At 37.0% G+C, this 16,432-nt stretch overlaps 1 protein-coding gene across 4 annotated transcripts in view; it reads right to left on the bottom strand.

Moving 5' to 3' along the window:
- LOC117435036 (SH3 and multiple ankyrin repeat domains protein 2-like) overlaps nucleotides 1-16,432 on the bottom strand; it is a 158,052-nt gene that overhangs the window by 100,158 nt on the left and 41,462 nt on the right. For all 4 annotated transcript variants that reach the window (XM_059003016.1, XM_059003014.1, XM_059003013.1 and 1 more), the window contains exons 3-9: nucleotides 14,798-15,001; nucleotides 14,382-14,453; nucleotides 12,711-12,819; nucleotides 9,174-9,325; nucleotides 7,428-7,595; nucleotides 4,427-4,543; nucleotides 570-647 (exon numbers count right to left, since the gene is read on the bottom strand). In XM_059003016.1, coding sequence (XP_058858999.1) covers nucleotides 570-647; nucleotides 4,427-4,543; nucleotides 7,428-7,595; nucleotides 9,174-9,325; nucleotides 12,711-12,819; nucleotides 14,382-14,453; nucleotides 14,798-15,001 — 900 coding nt within the window. The remainder of the gene's footprint in view (nucleotides 1-569; nucleotides 648-4,426; nucleotides 4,544-7,427; nucleotides 7,596-9,173; nucleotides 9,326-12,710; nucleotides 12,820-14,381; nucleotides 14,454-14,797; nucleotides 15,002-16,432) is intronic.

The following is a 16,432-nucleotide window of genomic DNA, read 5'->3' on the forward strand; positions in this document are numbered from 1 at the left end:
CCATAGCAATGGCATCCTGCAATTTTAAAGAAAAAATCCAAGATGCTACAGTAGTTGTAACATACTTGGCCAAATAAAAAAAAAAAAAAAAAAAAAAAACTGGTGCGCCCCCTATGGGTAACATTGAATCATGTTTGTTTTAGGATATTAAAATAATCTGCATATTAATTAACATAAAAAAAAAAAAATTTACCTTTTGTAATTGTTATGAACAAATATGTAGAAATAGACAAAAAAAGGTTAGTGAGTGTTACATCATATCTTAGAGATAAAATGTACGCAGTACTGAAGGGTTACAGTAGCAAAACCAGAGAACCAGAGACAGAACTGCTTGCCCTGGATAGATATAGCAGCAGCTCTCACCCTCGGGCAGTTTCAGATTTCTTCCCAAGACCAAAGAGAATTTCAACCTGTTACTTTTAGTTAAAACTGCTATCGAGCCTAAACAAACAATTTAACAACGTGAAAGCAAAAAGAGTAGTTTACTGTGCTTCATTCCTGTAGCTATAGTCTCCTCTTACATTTTTTAGAACATATAGGCAAGAAAGAAGAAAAAGCAGTTACAGTACCTGGAATGGGGTTTGGCTGTTGTAGTTCTTAATCTCCTTGTTGGCTCCACGGAATAAGAGAACTCTTGCACAGCTATCCTGTGAATGAGAAACAGTATCAGAGGTTGTTAACAAATGTTATCCACTACTACCCCCACTCCCACCTCCTCTTTTCCTTACCAAGTGGGTCGCTTGCTTCAGCTTCTCAGCTGCAACGCACCTACAGTATAGCCTGAAATGCAATCACCTTACTGAACAGAACCAGGGCTATATCACCACATCTACACAGCAACCTGGGGTAAATCTGTTATGTTAGCACTGCAATACCTAATTTTGATTTCTAGATTCATCATCCCACCCACGAACGCTTCAAACACTTGTAAGCGCATCATGCTGCTGTTGCTATTGCTACTGCTCAGTCTGTGCTTTTTTAAAACCATTTTCTCTTCTTGCTGCTTTAATACCATATACAGAGATCTCAAAGCACTGACAGAAAGAAAAACAGTGCTCCAGGAAACCTTTTAAACGTCAAGCTGTTTTGCTACTGTACGTGCTTCAAGCGAGAGTGTACATCACATAAATGAAATGAGTGTAAGTGAAATTAAGAGGTTAACACTGTTAGCTAACAGGACCAGCTCTCATGAAAAAAATGAACTCAGGTATTATAAGTTAATTCTCATCCTAAAAGCTGGCGTGTTGTTGTTTTCTTTGCTGGCACTAAAAACTGTATACAAGTGCAGATACAGCAGAGTTCAGCACAGTCAATACTAAGCACAGGTAAATGAGCCCAAATGAGCAATGCATGTTATAAAGCATGTGGGGATAAGCAAGAATGACCCATGGCAAATCTTCCTGTAACCAGATCTGCTGAATACAGAGAATCTGATCAACAAACTGCTAGACACTGCCCTAATGACTGTGATAAATGCATGCACACACACACGCACGCACACACAAACACTGAAAATGCTTTAATAAGCAGCTATCAGTGGAAAGTAACTTTTCACTCTTGCACACACATGTCGTCAGTACATTACCTAAACAAAGGCCTGGCAGCACATTTCTGAACAGCATTAATATTGTTCTTTATTGGACTTTAAAGCAAACCTGATCAACCGTGGATGTTTACAAGACTGGCCTTGAAGCTTAATGAAATACAAACCCTGTGGCGGGTCTAGCCTGTGCTACATGTGTAATGTTGGCAATTATAACTGAAGAGCAGCTTCTGAACTCAGACCAAATCACCTTAGCACAGGCTACATCATATTTAAACATTTTGTTTAAATTCTCAAATTAATAAAAAGAGCCCCAAGTAGGGTCAGGTCATTTAAAACCTGACGGGTACCCATGGCAACCTCTAATATATTTATGGCTAATCAGGATATGCAAATGTCAGCATTACAAGAGCCAATGAAATCGTGTGAAAGTCGCTCAAAGGGTTCTACATTCATACATAAAACTACCTGTATTTATGTCATTCTGAAATGCATCGCTTAAACAGTATCCACCATGCTGGAAATGTTGTGTATTGATTTTTACATAGATTGTATACATTATGTATTTTTGTTACGACTTTCTGTTATGAGGAATGTAATAAATGCGAACCAAAACGGTGAGTTTTTTTCCCCTTGGTTTTACAACGCCATTTCCACGTTTCTTTTAACTGAAGTTTTTAAAGTTAAATTTCAGTTTGTTTACTTGTTCAGCTACAAAAAGACACAAGTAAACCTCATGTTATAATGAAAACGTGTCTATGGCCGCTGTTTACTGTGAAGAAATGGCAATGTCAAGGAATGACAAAAAAGTAAAAAAATTTAAAAAATGCGGTGTCAACTTTTAATTAGAACTGCTATTTGGCATCCTTTGTTTTGTAGTTAATTCACTGGGGTATAGTAAGTCCTACACAACGTATTCTTTACTGCTGGGATATTTTTCTACTTTAACGTGTTACATATTGTAACATTTTGCTGTAAAATACAGGCACACACACACAGGGGGGGCCACACCCCCCTGCCCCTGCTTCTATGCTGTCTCTGCCTGTGTTCTCAGCAATATAATGGCTTTTATTAGTTTCTGAAAACGAACGAATATCCAAACTAATATTTAAATTATAAGCGACTATGCGAACATGAAAATCCTGTGTTCATCCCAGCACTAATATATACATATAGAACTTTAGAATTCAGATAAGGGTGGCACAGTCAGTCCGAAAACATTGCTGGCAGATGTCTTGAGAGATTTCTCTCATGACTCTACTAGCTGAACGCCCTTTACTTTCAGTCTTGAACCCTCACAAGCAGAGACTGATAATTGTGTTTTGGTTTTGTGATCAAGGGAGGGTGGTAGGGTTAGAGACGATCAACATTACATTATTAACTTTGGGTCAGTACTTGGTTCAATGGGTTTTGAGCCGGAAGACAAACATGTAACGTGTTACGCCCATCGTCACGTCACATACAGGCTTGAAGCAGTGCACATGTATTATAGTATAGTTTTTTTTCAGAAAAGCCACTGGAGCACTTTAACCCCTGGGGCAGCAGCATTACCAGTGGAGTGAGTAATGAGATTCTTCAGCCAGCACTTCACAGATAAGCTTTAGTTCAGAGCAGTCAGTATAGAGGAGTAATTAAAATAACACAGCTGCTTCTGAAACACTTACTGCTGAATTTAATGATAATTTTCACAGCAAACCCTGAAGGGGTTCCAGTAAGCACCCATTACTGATAAATGCAATATTCCCTATTACATAAAACAACACAGATATTGACAGGTTGTTTTAGCCTTGAAATAGATTTTATTCTACGTTTTCTCAACCGTTTGCCTTACATTTTAGAAGGAAATCATAATGCTCATGGTTGAAAGCTTACAGTGTGTGATCGTCTACAGTATAAGCTGACACCATCTAATTAAATGCATCCTCCCACACTTACAGTGGAATGTACTGCCCACACATGAACATAAGAACATGCAAGGGAAAAGCAAACAGAATTGGAAAAGCTACATAACACACTGGAAATTTCAGATACTCTTCAAAACACAGGTACAGTAGATACACTGTAGCTACACTGTACTTGCATGTTTGTTGCATTATTTAACACTACATCCGGCTGTCCATACGCGCTAAATTTAAATTTAATGCGTAAATATACGCAGAGCAATTTTGCTACAGAGCTTGTCTGCCTCCCCTAAAACTTCCACTAACAACTGCATCTCCCAGAATACAGTGTCTTCAGTTACTGTGAAACTGTACACAAGAAAAAAACAAGCTAACCATGCTGTCTTTGCAGCCAATCACAGTAATAATAATACAATTTCAAAGCTGTAGTTCAAAGTAACATTGCAGTTAAAATGGAAGGCTCTTTTTTAATGCCTACCCCATTACAATTAAAGACTGTACAGTATTTATCAATATTACTCATGACTTCAAGATAATGTTGCATTTTACCCCCTGAAAACACATTTTACTCTCTCAGTGTTAAAATTAGAGGGTAAGTTACTCCCAGACCCAAAACCTTATCTGGAGCAGTGACTACACCCATAACTCTTAAACTACCAATACTGCTAAATTTAGAAATTCTAAAAGAAACTTAATGAATTCACTGACAAAACGCATACAACTGCATTTATTTAGTTCCTTTTAGTAATTCTAAAATGATGTAATACTTGCATTTCAGTTTATCATCACACTGTAGCTATTGCTCACATTAACATCCCCATCAGGTAGTAATGATCAACCAGGCAAATGATTAAAAATCACAATCAGTCAAAGAGAAGTCTCGGGTTTACTTAGGGTCACACAAAAGACTGTTGCTTGAGGTTTAATCTGTTTTATTCACTGCTCGCTGCGTATTTGTTTCACTTCGGGGCTCACCACTCACCTGATTGTAAAGTGCACAGACGTGCAGAGCAGTGTTTCCAGATGCGTTCTGAGCACTCATGTCAGCCCCGTAGAACAACAGATGCTCCAGATGTTGATCATGCCCATAACGACATGCCTGTTAGAAAGAGATTCATATTGGATTTCACTCACATTGTTCAAACATGCCAACAAAATGAAACCACTCCTGACTTGACATCCAGTATCATCATTGCGGCTTTCAGAGTTTGAAACTGTTTTTGCAAAAATAAAAAATAAAAATCAATTGATCAGTTACACACCAAAACGATCTTCTTGTCAATTCCATCGGGTTAAAAAAGAAAAATAACTTTTAATTTGGCTTTTGCAGGGCTCTTCCACAAGTTTCAGAACTATTTTAGGTCACAGGAACTGTAACTTGACTGAATTTGAAAATCTGCACTCAGAATTCCAACAGTAGAGGAAGCGCTTTAGGTTGCTAGGCAACTGTAATGTCTTGTCCCCATAGAGGGATGCTTATGAAATTATGGAAATATTCTATGATTATTAAGAGAGGAGTTTTAATGTAGTTTTATTTATTTTTTGGTAACTAACAATAAAAAAAAAGAAAAAACTTCTAGAACCAGGAAAATTTGGCAATTATTTTACATGCACAGAACAGAATAATACAGAGATTACTATGTAAATATAAGTGACTGTTTTGTGTGATGCAGGTGATACTGTAAATAAGGTTAAAAAACATAATACATGCTCATGCAAAAAAGCCTGGTTCGTTCAGCTGAGGGTGTATTTAGCTTTATCAGGTCTGTTTCCTGCTGGTGAAATATTAAAGATGTCCACTAGATGGCAGATATCTTACACTACAGGCAGTCACGGGTGAACTGTATATTTGGTATTTTTAGGAGTGGTTTTGCCTGAAGCTCTATAAATTACATCTACTTTACCTTAATATAATACAGGGGCTTATCAATGTTATATTTCCAGTAACTGGCTTTGGAGTACTGTGTGAAGATATTATATATATATATATATATATATATATATATATATATATATATATATATATATATATATATATATATATATATATATTGCTATTGACTCCACTTAAAGACATATTCAGGTTTCATAATGACCTATAAAATAAAACTTCTGTAAAACAGTAGTAGTTTGCATGTTGTGTGATGAAGAAGAAAAAAAATAAAGCAGAGAGATGTATGTTGCAATACAGTATGTTACCTTTATTCTACCCAATTAACACTTAAAGATAAACTCGATACCAATTGTAAACCAACTGCCACTGCTGTGCCGTACAATTTACCCAGCCAGACACACAACAGTTTGAAGGCATTGTCTGAACTAATACTCTCCTTTAATTAGTTTGTGAATACTGTACAATATCACCTTCTACTGAGTCTGAAACAAAACTGGTAGCATTTATTTGGCAGACGAGTTTCTCTTTCCATTAACACTCATATCACTCAGCACTCTTTACAACAGCATGATACATACAGAAAACTCTTTGCAAACCACATGGCTATCTGTCATTTCAGCCCTTTTTTTGCCACAACTTGACTTGTAAAAAGTGCTGCTTCAATTAACAATGGTGATCTTAAATAGTCCATTATAAACTCACTACTCTATTATTGCATTCAGCACAGAGCGTGATCTTTTTTGTCTCCAGAACGCACTTAAGACTGACTTCCTAATTGCTATTATATTACACAGCTCCAGTATCTCCCTGCTTCCTCACACAGCATTTACAGCATTCAATGTGTTACCGACTGACTGGCATTTATAAGTTCAATGACTGCCAAGAGGGCAACTAGTAATGATGATATATATATAAAAATTAGCTAATTTAAAAGCTAAATAGCAAACATGATTGCAAAATGTGCACCAATTAAAAGTATAATAATGCTAAACTTAAAAGTAGCACACTTCTTTAATAATGCAAATTTGCAGGTAAAATGAGCAAATTATGAGAGAATAAGAAAATGACATTATTTTGTGGCACTCAATTTTGAAAGTAGGCTATCATTTAATAAGGCTGTTACTCCTGTGTACGGTATTATTTAAGCGGCTGAACACCAACAAATAATCATGTTCAATAGGGCAGTTTAATAAGCCAACTTTTTCATTAAGTTCAGTAGCAATGAGATGTAGCAAATTATTTTCTCATTTAAAGTGGGATTATTACCACTGCTTCTTCACTGAAAGAGTGTCATGGTATTCACAGTCCACAGAGAGGACCTATATTTAACATCTGACAGGCTGTCTACACCTCACCCCAGCACCATCGTGACCCCTGATAACACTTTAGTTGTGGCTTATCTACTGAGATCTGATCAGATCAGACTCCAGAGTCGAATAGACACAGACGTTGATTTAAAACCAAGAATTTGTTTCCTATGAGAATGTGACAGAATGATGAAACATAAACCCTTTATCATTGCACTAATCACTACCAATAATGACTCCCTAGCACAGCCGATGCAGTGGATGGAAGCAGTCTTACACATGGTATCAGCATTGCATTTTCTGTGGTGCATTACATGATTTTTCATTTTATTTATCAATTTATCTCTGCTACTCTGCTTTTATCCTTGGCCACTTGTTTAGAAAGTCATCATTTTATCCCTCTGTATCTTACACATTTTTCCTACGAGTTTAGGATTTAATTGCCATAACATATTATTGACCACCTTTCTTGAGTTACTTTCAGACATGAAAAAGCATTACTTTTTTTTTTTCCTGGAAACATCTTATTACCAATCTCCTATGGGGCCAATTATGGCATTTGTTAAAAAATATGATTTAGCTGCATTTCATTCCCTGGGTGCTGTACTGATTGGCGAGAGCATAGTTTCACATACAATACCTTGCTTTTCATGCTACTCAACTTGAAGATGCAGAAAATACACAATTTTCAATTTTCCAGTGCTTGTTATAGAACTTAATATGATACAGCCAGGCAATATTACATTCAAATTGTTATCCGTTCACATAGTTGTCTACTTTACCTGGTGGATTTCCTGCCATCCATTCTCATCCATGCAGCTAATAGTGGTGTGTTCGTGCAGCAGTAACTCACAGCAATAGGGGTCCCCCCCTACCATGGCAGTGTGGTACAAGGCAGTAAGCCCACGGCTGTCTTTGTAGTCTGGGGAAGCTCCCAATTCTAAAAGTGTCTAAAACAAAACGACAAAAAGAAAGAAGAAAGATGATTTCCTTGACAAACAGTAGCTGAAGCAAGACATTACTGGTCCTAAATTAACAGCATTTTATATCCTGAATATTACACCAAAATATTAAAATTAAGACCTTTTCTCGAATCCCAGAAACAGAAACTAGCTGCACCTACTTGATAAATGGAAGATATAAGATAGCTCCAAGGGGGAAGTGTGTAAAGCAAAATAGTCCCTAATTTGTTATGCCTTTCCTCATGGACCTCTGGCACGCAGTACCATCATGTTTTCCGTTAATCACATTGTATTTTATTTATTTATTTATTTTAAACTTCAGGTGTGTCACTGGAGACACCAGCCCAGACACACTAATGTTTGGATTAAACTGCTCAGCAGCACCCAGTCAAGCTGAACTATCATCTCGTTAAGCTTTACAATTGGCAGCCTAGACAGTTTACATCAAGGTCCAGGATATATACTGTAGCTTGTTACTTCCAGCTTCCCTAATCAAACCATTGCATTTTTCAAGTACCCAGCATCTCTGTAACATTTTCAAATCTTTTACGTGCCTGCGGAGTTTTGTTGTCAAGACCATTATCAAAGCTCTAGTCGCTTGGATCGCATGCAAATGAGGCTAATTTGCAAATGTATGAAATTCGTTTTAAATTCAGAGGGCATTTAGTTTCCAAACACTGCATTTAGAAGAACTACAAGACAACCCGTATGCAAGACTGCAAATCACTGTATTGTTTAAATGTTAAAGATTTGACACCTAACTGGCTCATCTAATTAATCTTCTATTTTATTGTAACTTGAAACCCACTAAACTAGTCCTATTTTCTGTGCATTCCTATTTTAAAACACCTCAGATTATATATGAATGAAGGTCAAAGCCATTTCTGATGACACTTCCAGGCTCATTTTCAAAAAGCTTTTTACAACATTTGATCCACTTTTCTCGTATGTTACACACACACACACACACAGTCTGGAATCTGGAAAGCACCAAAGTTGTTTTATTTTAGCTCTCAAACATTAACCACTATTATTAGCCTTTAAGAAAGTGTACCCATTGCTTTTAAGAACAGCCTGTTAATGTCTATTTAGCAAGAAGAACCACTGTATATAGTTTCTGTGTTTTGGCTGTGCTCTGTCCATTGTAGAACCATGTTGAAAACACCAATTTGAGAAATTAAAACTGTTTAATTCATTGCAGTAGGTATTGGGCAGACAGTATGTTTTAACATTGATCTCACTTAGAACACATTCACAGGATATCAGACATACTCGCAAGTTCAGCAAAATCAACTAACTAACTAACATCACGACAAAAAACATTCAACCCTCACAGGAACACGAATCCAGATGTTTGTACATAGAAATGATGAATTGCTTTTGTTTGAGTTTTGAATAGTTTAATTAGAGGACTCAGTTTTACAATTACTCCTAACTCATGGCTTGGGATACAGTTTTGTGCCACTCTTCTCTTTAAGAAGCACCTTGGTAAAGGCATTAAATAACAGGGTTATCTAAACTTGCTGAAATATAGTTGCTGATTTCCATAAAAAATACCCAACGTACCGTAAGAGCCACTTGATTCTTTGACTTAGCAGCTTTGTGCAGAGCTGTCATCCCATCTCTAGCTCTGAAGTCTAAATGAGCTCCTCCGTTTTTCAAAGCTTTTATGACATCTACTGTGTTGTCAAGATGAGCTGCAAAGGTGAGTGGAGTTTCTGGACAGAGAAAAAAGATGACATGATTAGAACAATTACTTTGTGGAATGTCTATAGAATAAAGAAATATCAATATTTTGAATTCTTCAGCTTGACTCTTTGTGGATATTATTCAATATCATTGTATGAAGATGACACACATCTGGAGCCAGAAACCGATATAAAACAAAAAGTTAAAATTTCAAATTGCCTATTAAAAAAAAAATATGATATTATTATTATTATTATTATTATTATTATTATTATTATTATTAATAATTCTATTTAAAATCTATCCTTTACACAACATACACTAACATTTTAAAATAATGGCTGCAAATTCATAAAGAATTCCGACAGAATCCCACAGGAATAACACCTGAATGTCTTCTGCACTTCCTCTGAGTTCTGAAGTCATTCCTTTTTAATTCAGCCCTGTTAATGCAAGTGAATTGAATTAGTTTACTGTTTAGATTTACAGTACTATTTGATTTTACTCTTACAGGTATCTGTACTCCCGTTTTCTGTAATTGCTCTTAATTGAAATCATTCTCATCCATTTATCGTACTTACTATGTGTTCTTACTTTACTCATATAAGCAAACAGTTACTGCATTTGGTCAAATTCGCTCTTACTTATAAGTTACTGCCTTATTTTGCTTTTACTTGAATTGATTTTATTGTACTTTCATATCTGCTCTTACCTGTATGATATTCTGTAATGTGATATTCTATAATGTGATAACCTGTAATGCAATATTTTATAATGCGATACTTTGTACTGTGATAACTTGTAACAAGTAAGTGCTGATAAATAAATAAATAAATAAATAATAATAAATTTGCACACATTGTTAAAGATGGTCACTTATACAGCCTGCATAAAAAATTTAAAATTCTAAAACAATAATGTTTCTGGAATAAGGACATGCCAAAAATACCCCCATCTTCATTCACTGCAGATAATGTTCTAAGCTTCTAAATGCACAACAAGTTTTCCAACTTCTTCTTTTATTAAGGAATTAGCATTGCTGGAATGATTAAGCTCCCATCAGTTCCCAACTAAATAATCTGTCCAAGTTCAAGTTTCAGAAAAACAATATTATAAAGCTGACAGCTAAAACTAATGGCAGGAACTAGATCTACTCTGTCACTTATAAATTAAAGCTGTCAGAACGTATCCCACTGTGATTTCAACTTGTAGTTGCAGTTGGAGTGGAACTTCATCATACCCAAACCTGACAAAAGCCATGTCAAGCTAACTAAAGCTGTGTGAGCTATATATTGTTTTTTCTTTTTCTTTTCTTTTTTTTTTTAAAGCTCTGTAGGGTTTTAGGTGACCAATTATAAAAATAATAATAAAGAAAATGTAAATCCTGCCACAACTAAACTGCTCCAGAACTACACTGCAATAAACACAGCCAAAACAAGAATGTATATTTCTGGACTAGTTTGGTCTCAGTTTTACAGAAGAGCAGGTGAGCTGTTTATCCCACACTGGGGACATACGTTTTGCATATATCAGCTGGTCAAATTGTGACAAAACTGGCTAAGCACAAAAGCTCAGAATCTGGGGATACAGTATATGGGGGCATCCTGTTTGTTTGTTTGTCTATCTCTGTTTGTGAAAGTCACTGACATGCTTTTTTAAAACTGTTTAAATTGTTTCAGTGCTTATTAATTAAAGAATTGACAGCACTAAAATAATTAAGTTCTCTGGTTTCATAAAGATAAGTCACAGTAAAGCCTAACTAGGTGCAGTAAATAAAATAGTGCAGTAAATAAAACAGCAAAGCCCAGCTAGGTGCTGTAAATACAATAGTCTAACTATTTTATTTACGGTAATAACTGCAGTTTGTGACAAGTTAATGCAAGTACATGTAACTTGAATATGCACCTGATCTCATTCCATGCACTGCATGTGCAACCAGAGCACAATTGTTTTTAGATGGTTTGATGCAGTGACCTAGATTTACCTAGATTAGACTATTTATCTAGGTGAACGGAATGAGATGAAAATATACTATTTATCCATGCAGATAGACCTACTGTACTAAGGGTTTATAGGGTTGAAGCTTTTTTTTAAATAAAGGCCAACGAAAACATTGAGCAGCAAACCAACTGAAGCCGAAGAAACAGTGTGCTCCGACAAACAGCCACTTTCAATTGAAATTCATACCTTGTGGTTGAATTATCGGCCCTGACAGAAAAATCCAATGGGAAATCATACAGTGTTTCTTTTTGAACAACTTAAGATGGCATGTCATTACTAGATGCCCAGAAAAAAAACTGTTCAAATACAAGTCTGTTCTTGCTCCAAAAACACATGGTACAGTAGATGAAACTGAGGTGTCAATGGTGTGTGGATCAGTTGTACTTGTTACTTTTCCAAACATCTGCTCCACTCCTCACAGCACTTAGCTGCGCATTAAGCTGTTCGGGTGCATTAGAACGTCAGTGCATAAGTACAGGAGCCTGGAGTTTTCCGTTTGTCTTGCCTGTATTTGTTTTGAAGTGGACCCGCTGGCTTTCCCCTTTCCCCTCCTGCTGTTCCTCATGCTTAACCCAGCCTGACTGCATGGAGCAATAAACAATATAATGGACTGAACTTCAGAATTTCAGCGCAGACACAGAGGGGAGCTTTTTCTGTGGACACCCACTCAGAGAACTCCGTTTACATCAACAAATAAACAAAGTTCAATTGATCTCCCTGTTCACTTAAAAATCCATACTGTGCCATGGATTAGCTAAAAGCTGCGTTCATTAGGGAGCAGAAGCTTTTGTAAAATACCCTATTGTAAAAAAGCTAATAAAAGTATGAATGCCAGCAAATTCTAATTTTCTGGACCATTAACTTAAATATGTTGTACCCTTCCAGTGAATGTGTGCTAGATCATTTGGAACTCATACTGTTTCCCTAACTATATGTGTAGACTAGCCATAAAAGTACATACTTACTTTTCATTTTGTGCTTGTACAGTTTAAAAAGCAATTTATGTGTATATGTACGAAATATCGGACCACCTTAAATAATGCTTTCCTTTTCTGGTTCGCTTTGAATTATTTGCCGATTCAATTATCACATCCTGGTAACTCAGAAGTTTAAACCACTCCTGTGGCCTCAATGCAGCTCTCAGAATCATGTCTAACCTCCAAGTACATCTGGTACCCTGCAACACTGTCCCTAGAGGATGTTGGAAATGCCACATTTCTTACTGATGTATTTCTTACAGAACATACACTAGGATATTTTTCTTTTACTTTACTTTAGTTTAATTCATCAATGTACTGACTGTAAAGTCCTGCAGTTTAGTAGTATTAGTAATAATAATAATACTAATAATAATAATACTAATAATAATAATAATAATAATGTTCCATTAACATAACTCATGACTTTTCATACCACCAGTTTCTGGGTCATGGTAATTAGGGTCCAGTCCTCTTTCAAGCATCTTGATAATTTTATCCATCTGACAATGATGTACGTGGTCCATAAATTTTCTTAAGTTGGCCTAAAAAAGATCAAAAGAAAAATGTGTGAGTGCCCTGTGCCTGAAGCTTTTCAGCAGCTTCTCCACTGCAGAAAAAAACAACATGCAGAATTAATTACAAATATTCCAGGACAAATTCTCCTTTTGAATCTCAGGCCATTTTAAAATAGATTCGAGGCTGGATCCCAGGATGATAGAAGTGGAAGGGCCTCATGCTGCTTTAGGCCACGTTTTCACCTTGGTAAGGGCTGCCATGATGATGCTAGAAACTCCCATTCATTGCAAAATTACCTTTTTTTTTTTTTTGCATATTCAAATGACATTTCCTAAACAAGCATGGCAATGCTAAATATTTAGCACTAACAGAAACATAGGGCCATACAACTTCACAGTTATTTTACTGTATATGTCATGTTTGTCATATTGTCTGATAACATGCACAGGAACCCAAGCTGTTTTGGCTGCATTCTAGGAGCCACCAGGCTAAACAGTGAGTCAGACCATGAAAGCTCATTCCAGGGAATTGGAAAGTTTGAGCTTCAATTATTTATACTATAACATGAAACAATGACCGCACAGGGCCAGCTTGAGCCAAGCACCTTCAAAAGTGTGTGTTAAATCCACTCTTGCCACAACACTTTTAATAACACTGTAATAACCCAGTAATGTCAACTGTATTGACATGACCTGGGTGTAACGCATCGCTGACCATCGGATGCTAGTACGAGATGTTAACCTAATACTGTAGGGTTAAAAATATATACAGTATATAATCCCAGGATGCAACGATATTGAGAACACACACACACATACACACGCACACACACGCACACACACAAAAAGCCTGTTCATCAGATAGAAACTTGACTTAGACTTGCAGTTACTATGAGGGGTTGATAACATTCATTTATTAAAAGCAAGCTCAGAGACTGCTGAGCATATTTGCATTGCATTTCTGCAAACAAACTACTCAATTTATAAGTTATTGGAACAAACTAATCTAGTTCTGTATACACATTTCAATTAATATGTTGATTTTGCTCTTTGTGTCCAGGAATTAACTGGTTAAGGCAAGTTAAACGACTTTGCCACCGACTGCTACAAATTAGTTGTGTCTCATTCCTCCTTTGCTGTTCCAGTTAAAAAAGTGTTCTTGTATATCAAACATTAATTTAGCACGTCCTCCTTCTCTACCTATTTCTACTCTATGATTACAACTCAGTGCTGTTGGCAGTATCTTCCTTCACAATTTTCTAAATAAAAAGATGATTTGTATTCATCAACGGGTGAAAGGGTCCTGCTGAAAGACTGCACAACTCTTCGCATTCTGTAAGCTTTGCCAAGACAATTTTGGAGAACGTGATGCTCGCTGGGACTTAATTACAAAGCACTAGCACAAAGGGGAAATGGAAGGAGCTGCAGTGGCCGTTGATGACTTTAGTTTTAATGTTAATAATGTACCTGGTATTCAACTAAGCCCCTCCATGCTGTCCTGAATGCAATAGCTCTGATCTTGTCTCTGTTTTGAAATCAGTGGATTGCTACCGGCATTCAAAAATCTAAAAATCTAGAAAGTTTACTACCTTTGTGTGCAGTTTGGCAAATTGTTTCTCGTCAATATTTGCTTGCTTGTAGACTCTCGTCTTGTAACGGAACTAAATCAGAAAAAATAAAGGTTATTAGCATATTTTCACATGGGACAGAACTGAGTGCTATAAAAAAGGCCATGCTATACCAGGATATACAGTACATCATAATGAAGACAAACTACTAGCATATTAGTAGCACGGGCAGTGTTTTGTGGTACACTGCCGTTACGGATTAGGGCCCCTGTCGGTGAAATGAGGTTAAAAGCTCTAAAACCAAGATGCCCAGAAAAAAGGTCAATTTAAATTAACAGAACAGAATAATTATTTTCATTCAATTCCATCAACACAAAACATTTCACAAATTACAATGTTTAACTTTTACGGAGAGCAGAATTACCATGAACCCTTACCTCTAAAGATGGGACTCCTTTGTTGATTGGTTGTGGGTATTCTCTAAGGAGCCGTTCCTCATCCAAGAACTTCCCATCTCGTCCGTTGCTGGCAGGTTGAAACAGGCCGTAGTTCAGGACATCCTTTAAACTCTGGTTCAGCGTGCACAGGATCCGTTGCTTAGCAACCCACACTGTAGCATCAGGGTTAAACCTCATACATTTCTGTTCAACACAGAACAAATGTTAACAGACAGTGACTTTTGCACAGTCAATATGATACATACTCAGTTGATCAATTCACACACACACACACACACACACATTATATATATATATATATATATTCTATTGTCTATTGTAAATAGCTATTGAGGCATGGATACAGTGCCTTGCGAAAGTATTCGGCCCCCTTGAACTTTGCGACCTTTTGCCACATTTCAGGCTTCAAACATAAAGATATGAAACTGTAATTTCTTGTGAAGAATCAACAACAAGTGGGACACAATCATGAAGTGGAACGAAATTTATTGGATATTTCAAACTTTTTTAACAAATAAAAAACTGAAAAATTGGGCGTGCAAAATTATTCAGCCCCCTTAAGTTAATACTTTGTAGCGCCACCTTTTGCTGCGATTACAGCTGTAAGTCGCTTGGGGTATGTCTCTATCAGTTTTGCACATCGAGAGACTGAAATTTTTGCCCATTCCTCCTTGCAAAACAGCTCGAGCTCAGTGAGGTTGGATGGAGAGCATTTGTGAACAGCAGTTTTCAGTTCTTTCCACAGATTCTCGATTGGATTCAGGTCTGGACTTTGACTTGGCCATTCTAACACCTGGATATGTTTATTTGTGAACCATTCCATTGTAGATTTTGCTTTATGTTTTGGATCATTGTCTTGTTGGAAGACAAATCTCTGTCCCAGTCTCAGGTCTTTTGCAGACTCCATCAGGTTTTCTTCCAGAATGGTCCTGTATTTGGCTCCATCCATCTTCCCATCAATTTTAACCATCTTCCCTGTCCCTGCTGAAGAAAAGCAGGCCCAAACCATGATGCTGCCACCACCATGTTTGACAGTGGGGATGGTGTGTTCAGGGTGATGAGCTGTGTTGCTTTTACGCCAAACATAACGTTTTGCATTGTTGCCAAAAAGTTCGATTTTGGTTTCATCTGACCAGAGCACCTTCTTCCACATGTTTGGTGTGTCTCCCAGGTGGCTTGTGGCAAACTGTAAACGACACTTTTTATGGATATCTTTAAGAAATGGCTTTCTTCTTGCCACTCTTCCATAAAGGCCAGATTTGTGCAGTATACGACTGATTGTTGTCCTATGGACAGAGTCTCCCACCTCAGCTGTAGATCTCTGCAGTTCATCCAGAGTGATCATGGGCCTCTTGGCTGCATCTCTGATCAGTCTTCTCCTTGTATGAGCTGAAAGTTTAGAGGGACGGCCAGGTCTTGGTAGATTTGCAGTGGTCTGATACTCCTTCCATTTCAATATTATCGCTTGCACAGCGCTCCTTGGGATGTTTAAAGCTTGGGAAATCTTTTTGTATCCAAATCCGGCTTTAAACTTCTCCACAACAGTATCTCGGACCTGCCTGGTGTGTTCCTTGTTCTTCATGATGCTCTCTGCGCTTTAAACGGACCTCTGAG

This window comes from Acipenser ruthenus, chromosome 28 (genome assembly GCF_902713425.1).
Source record: "Acipenser ruthenus chromosome 28, fAciRut3.2 maternal haplotype, whole genome shotgun sequence".
Classification (NCBI taxonomy): domain Eukaryota; kingdom Metazoa; phylum Chordata; class Actinopteri; order Acipenseriformes; family Acipenseridae; genus Acipenser; species Acipenser ruthenus.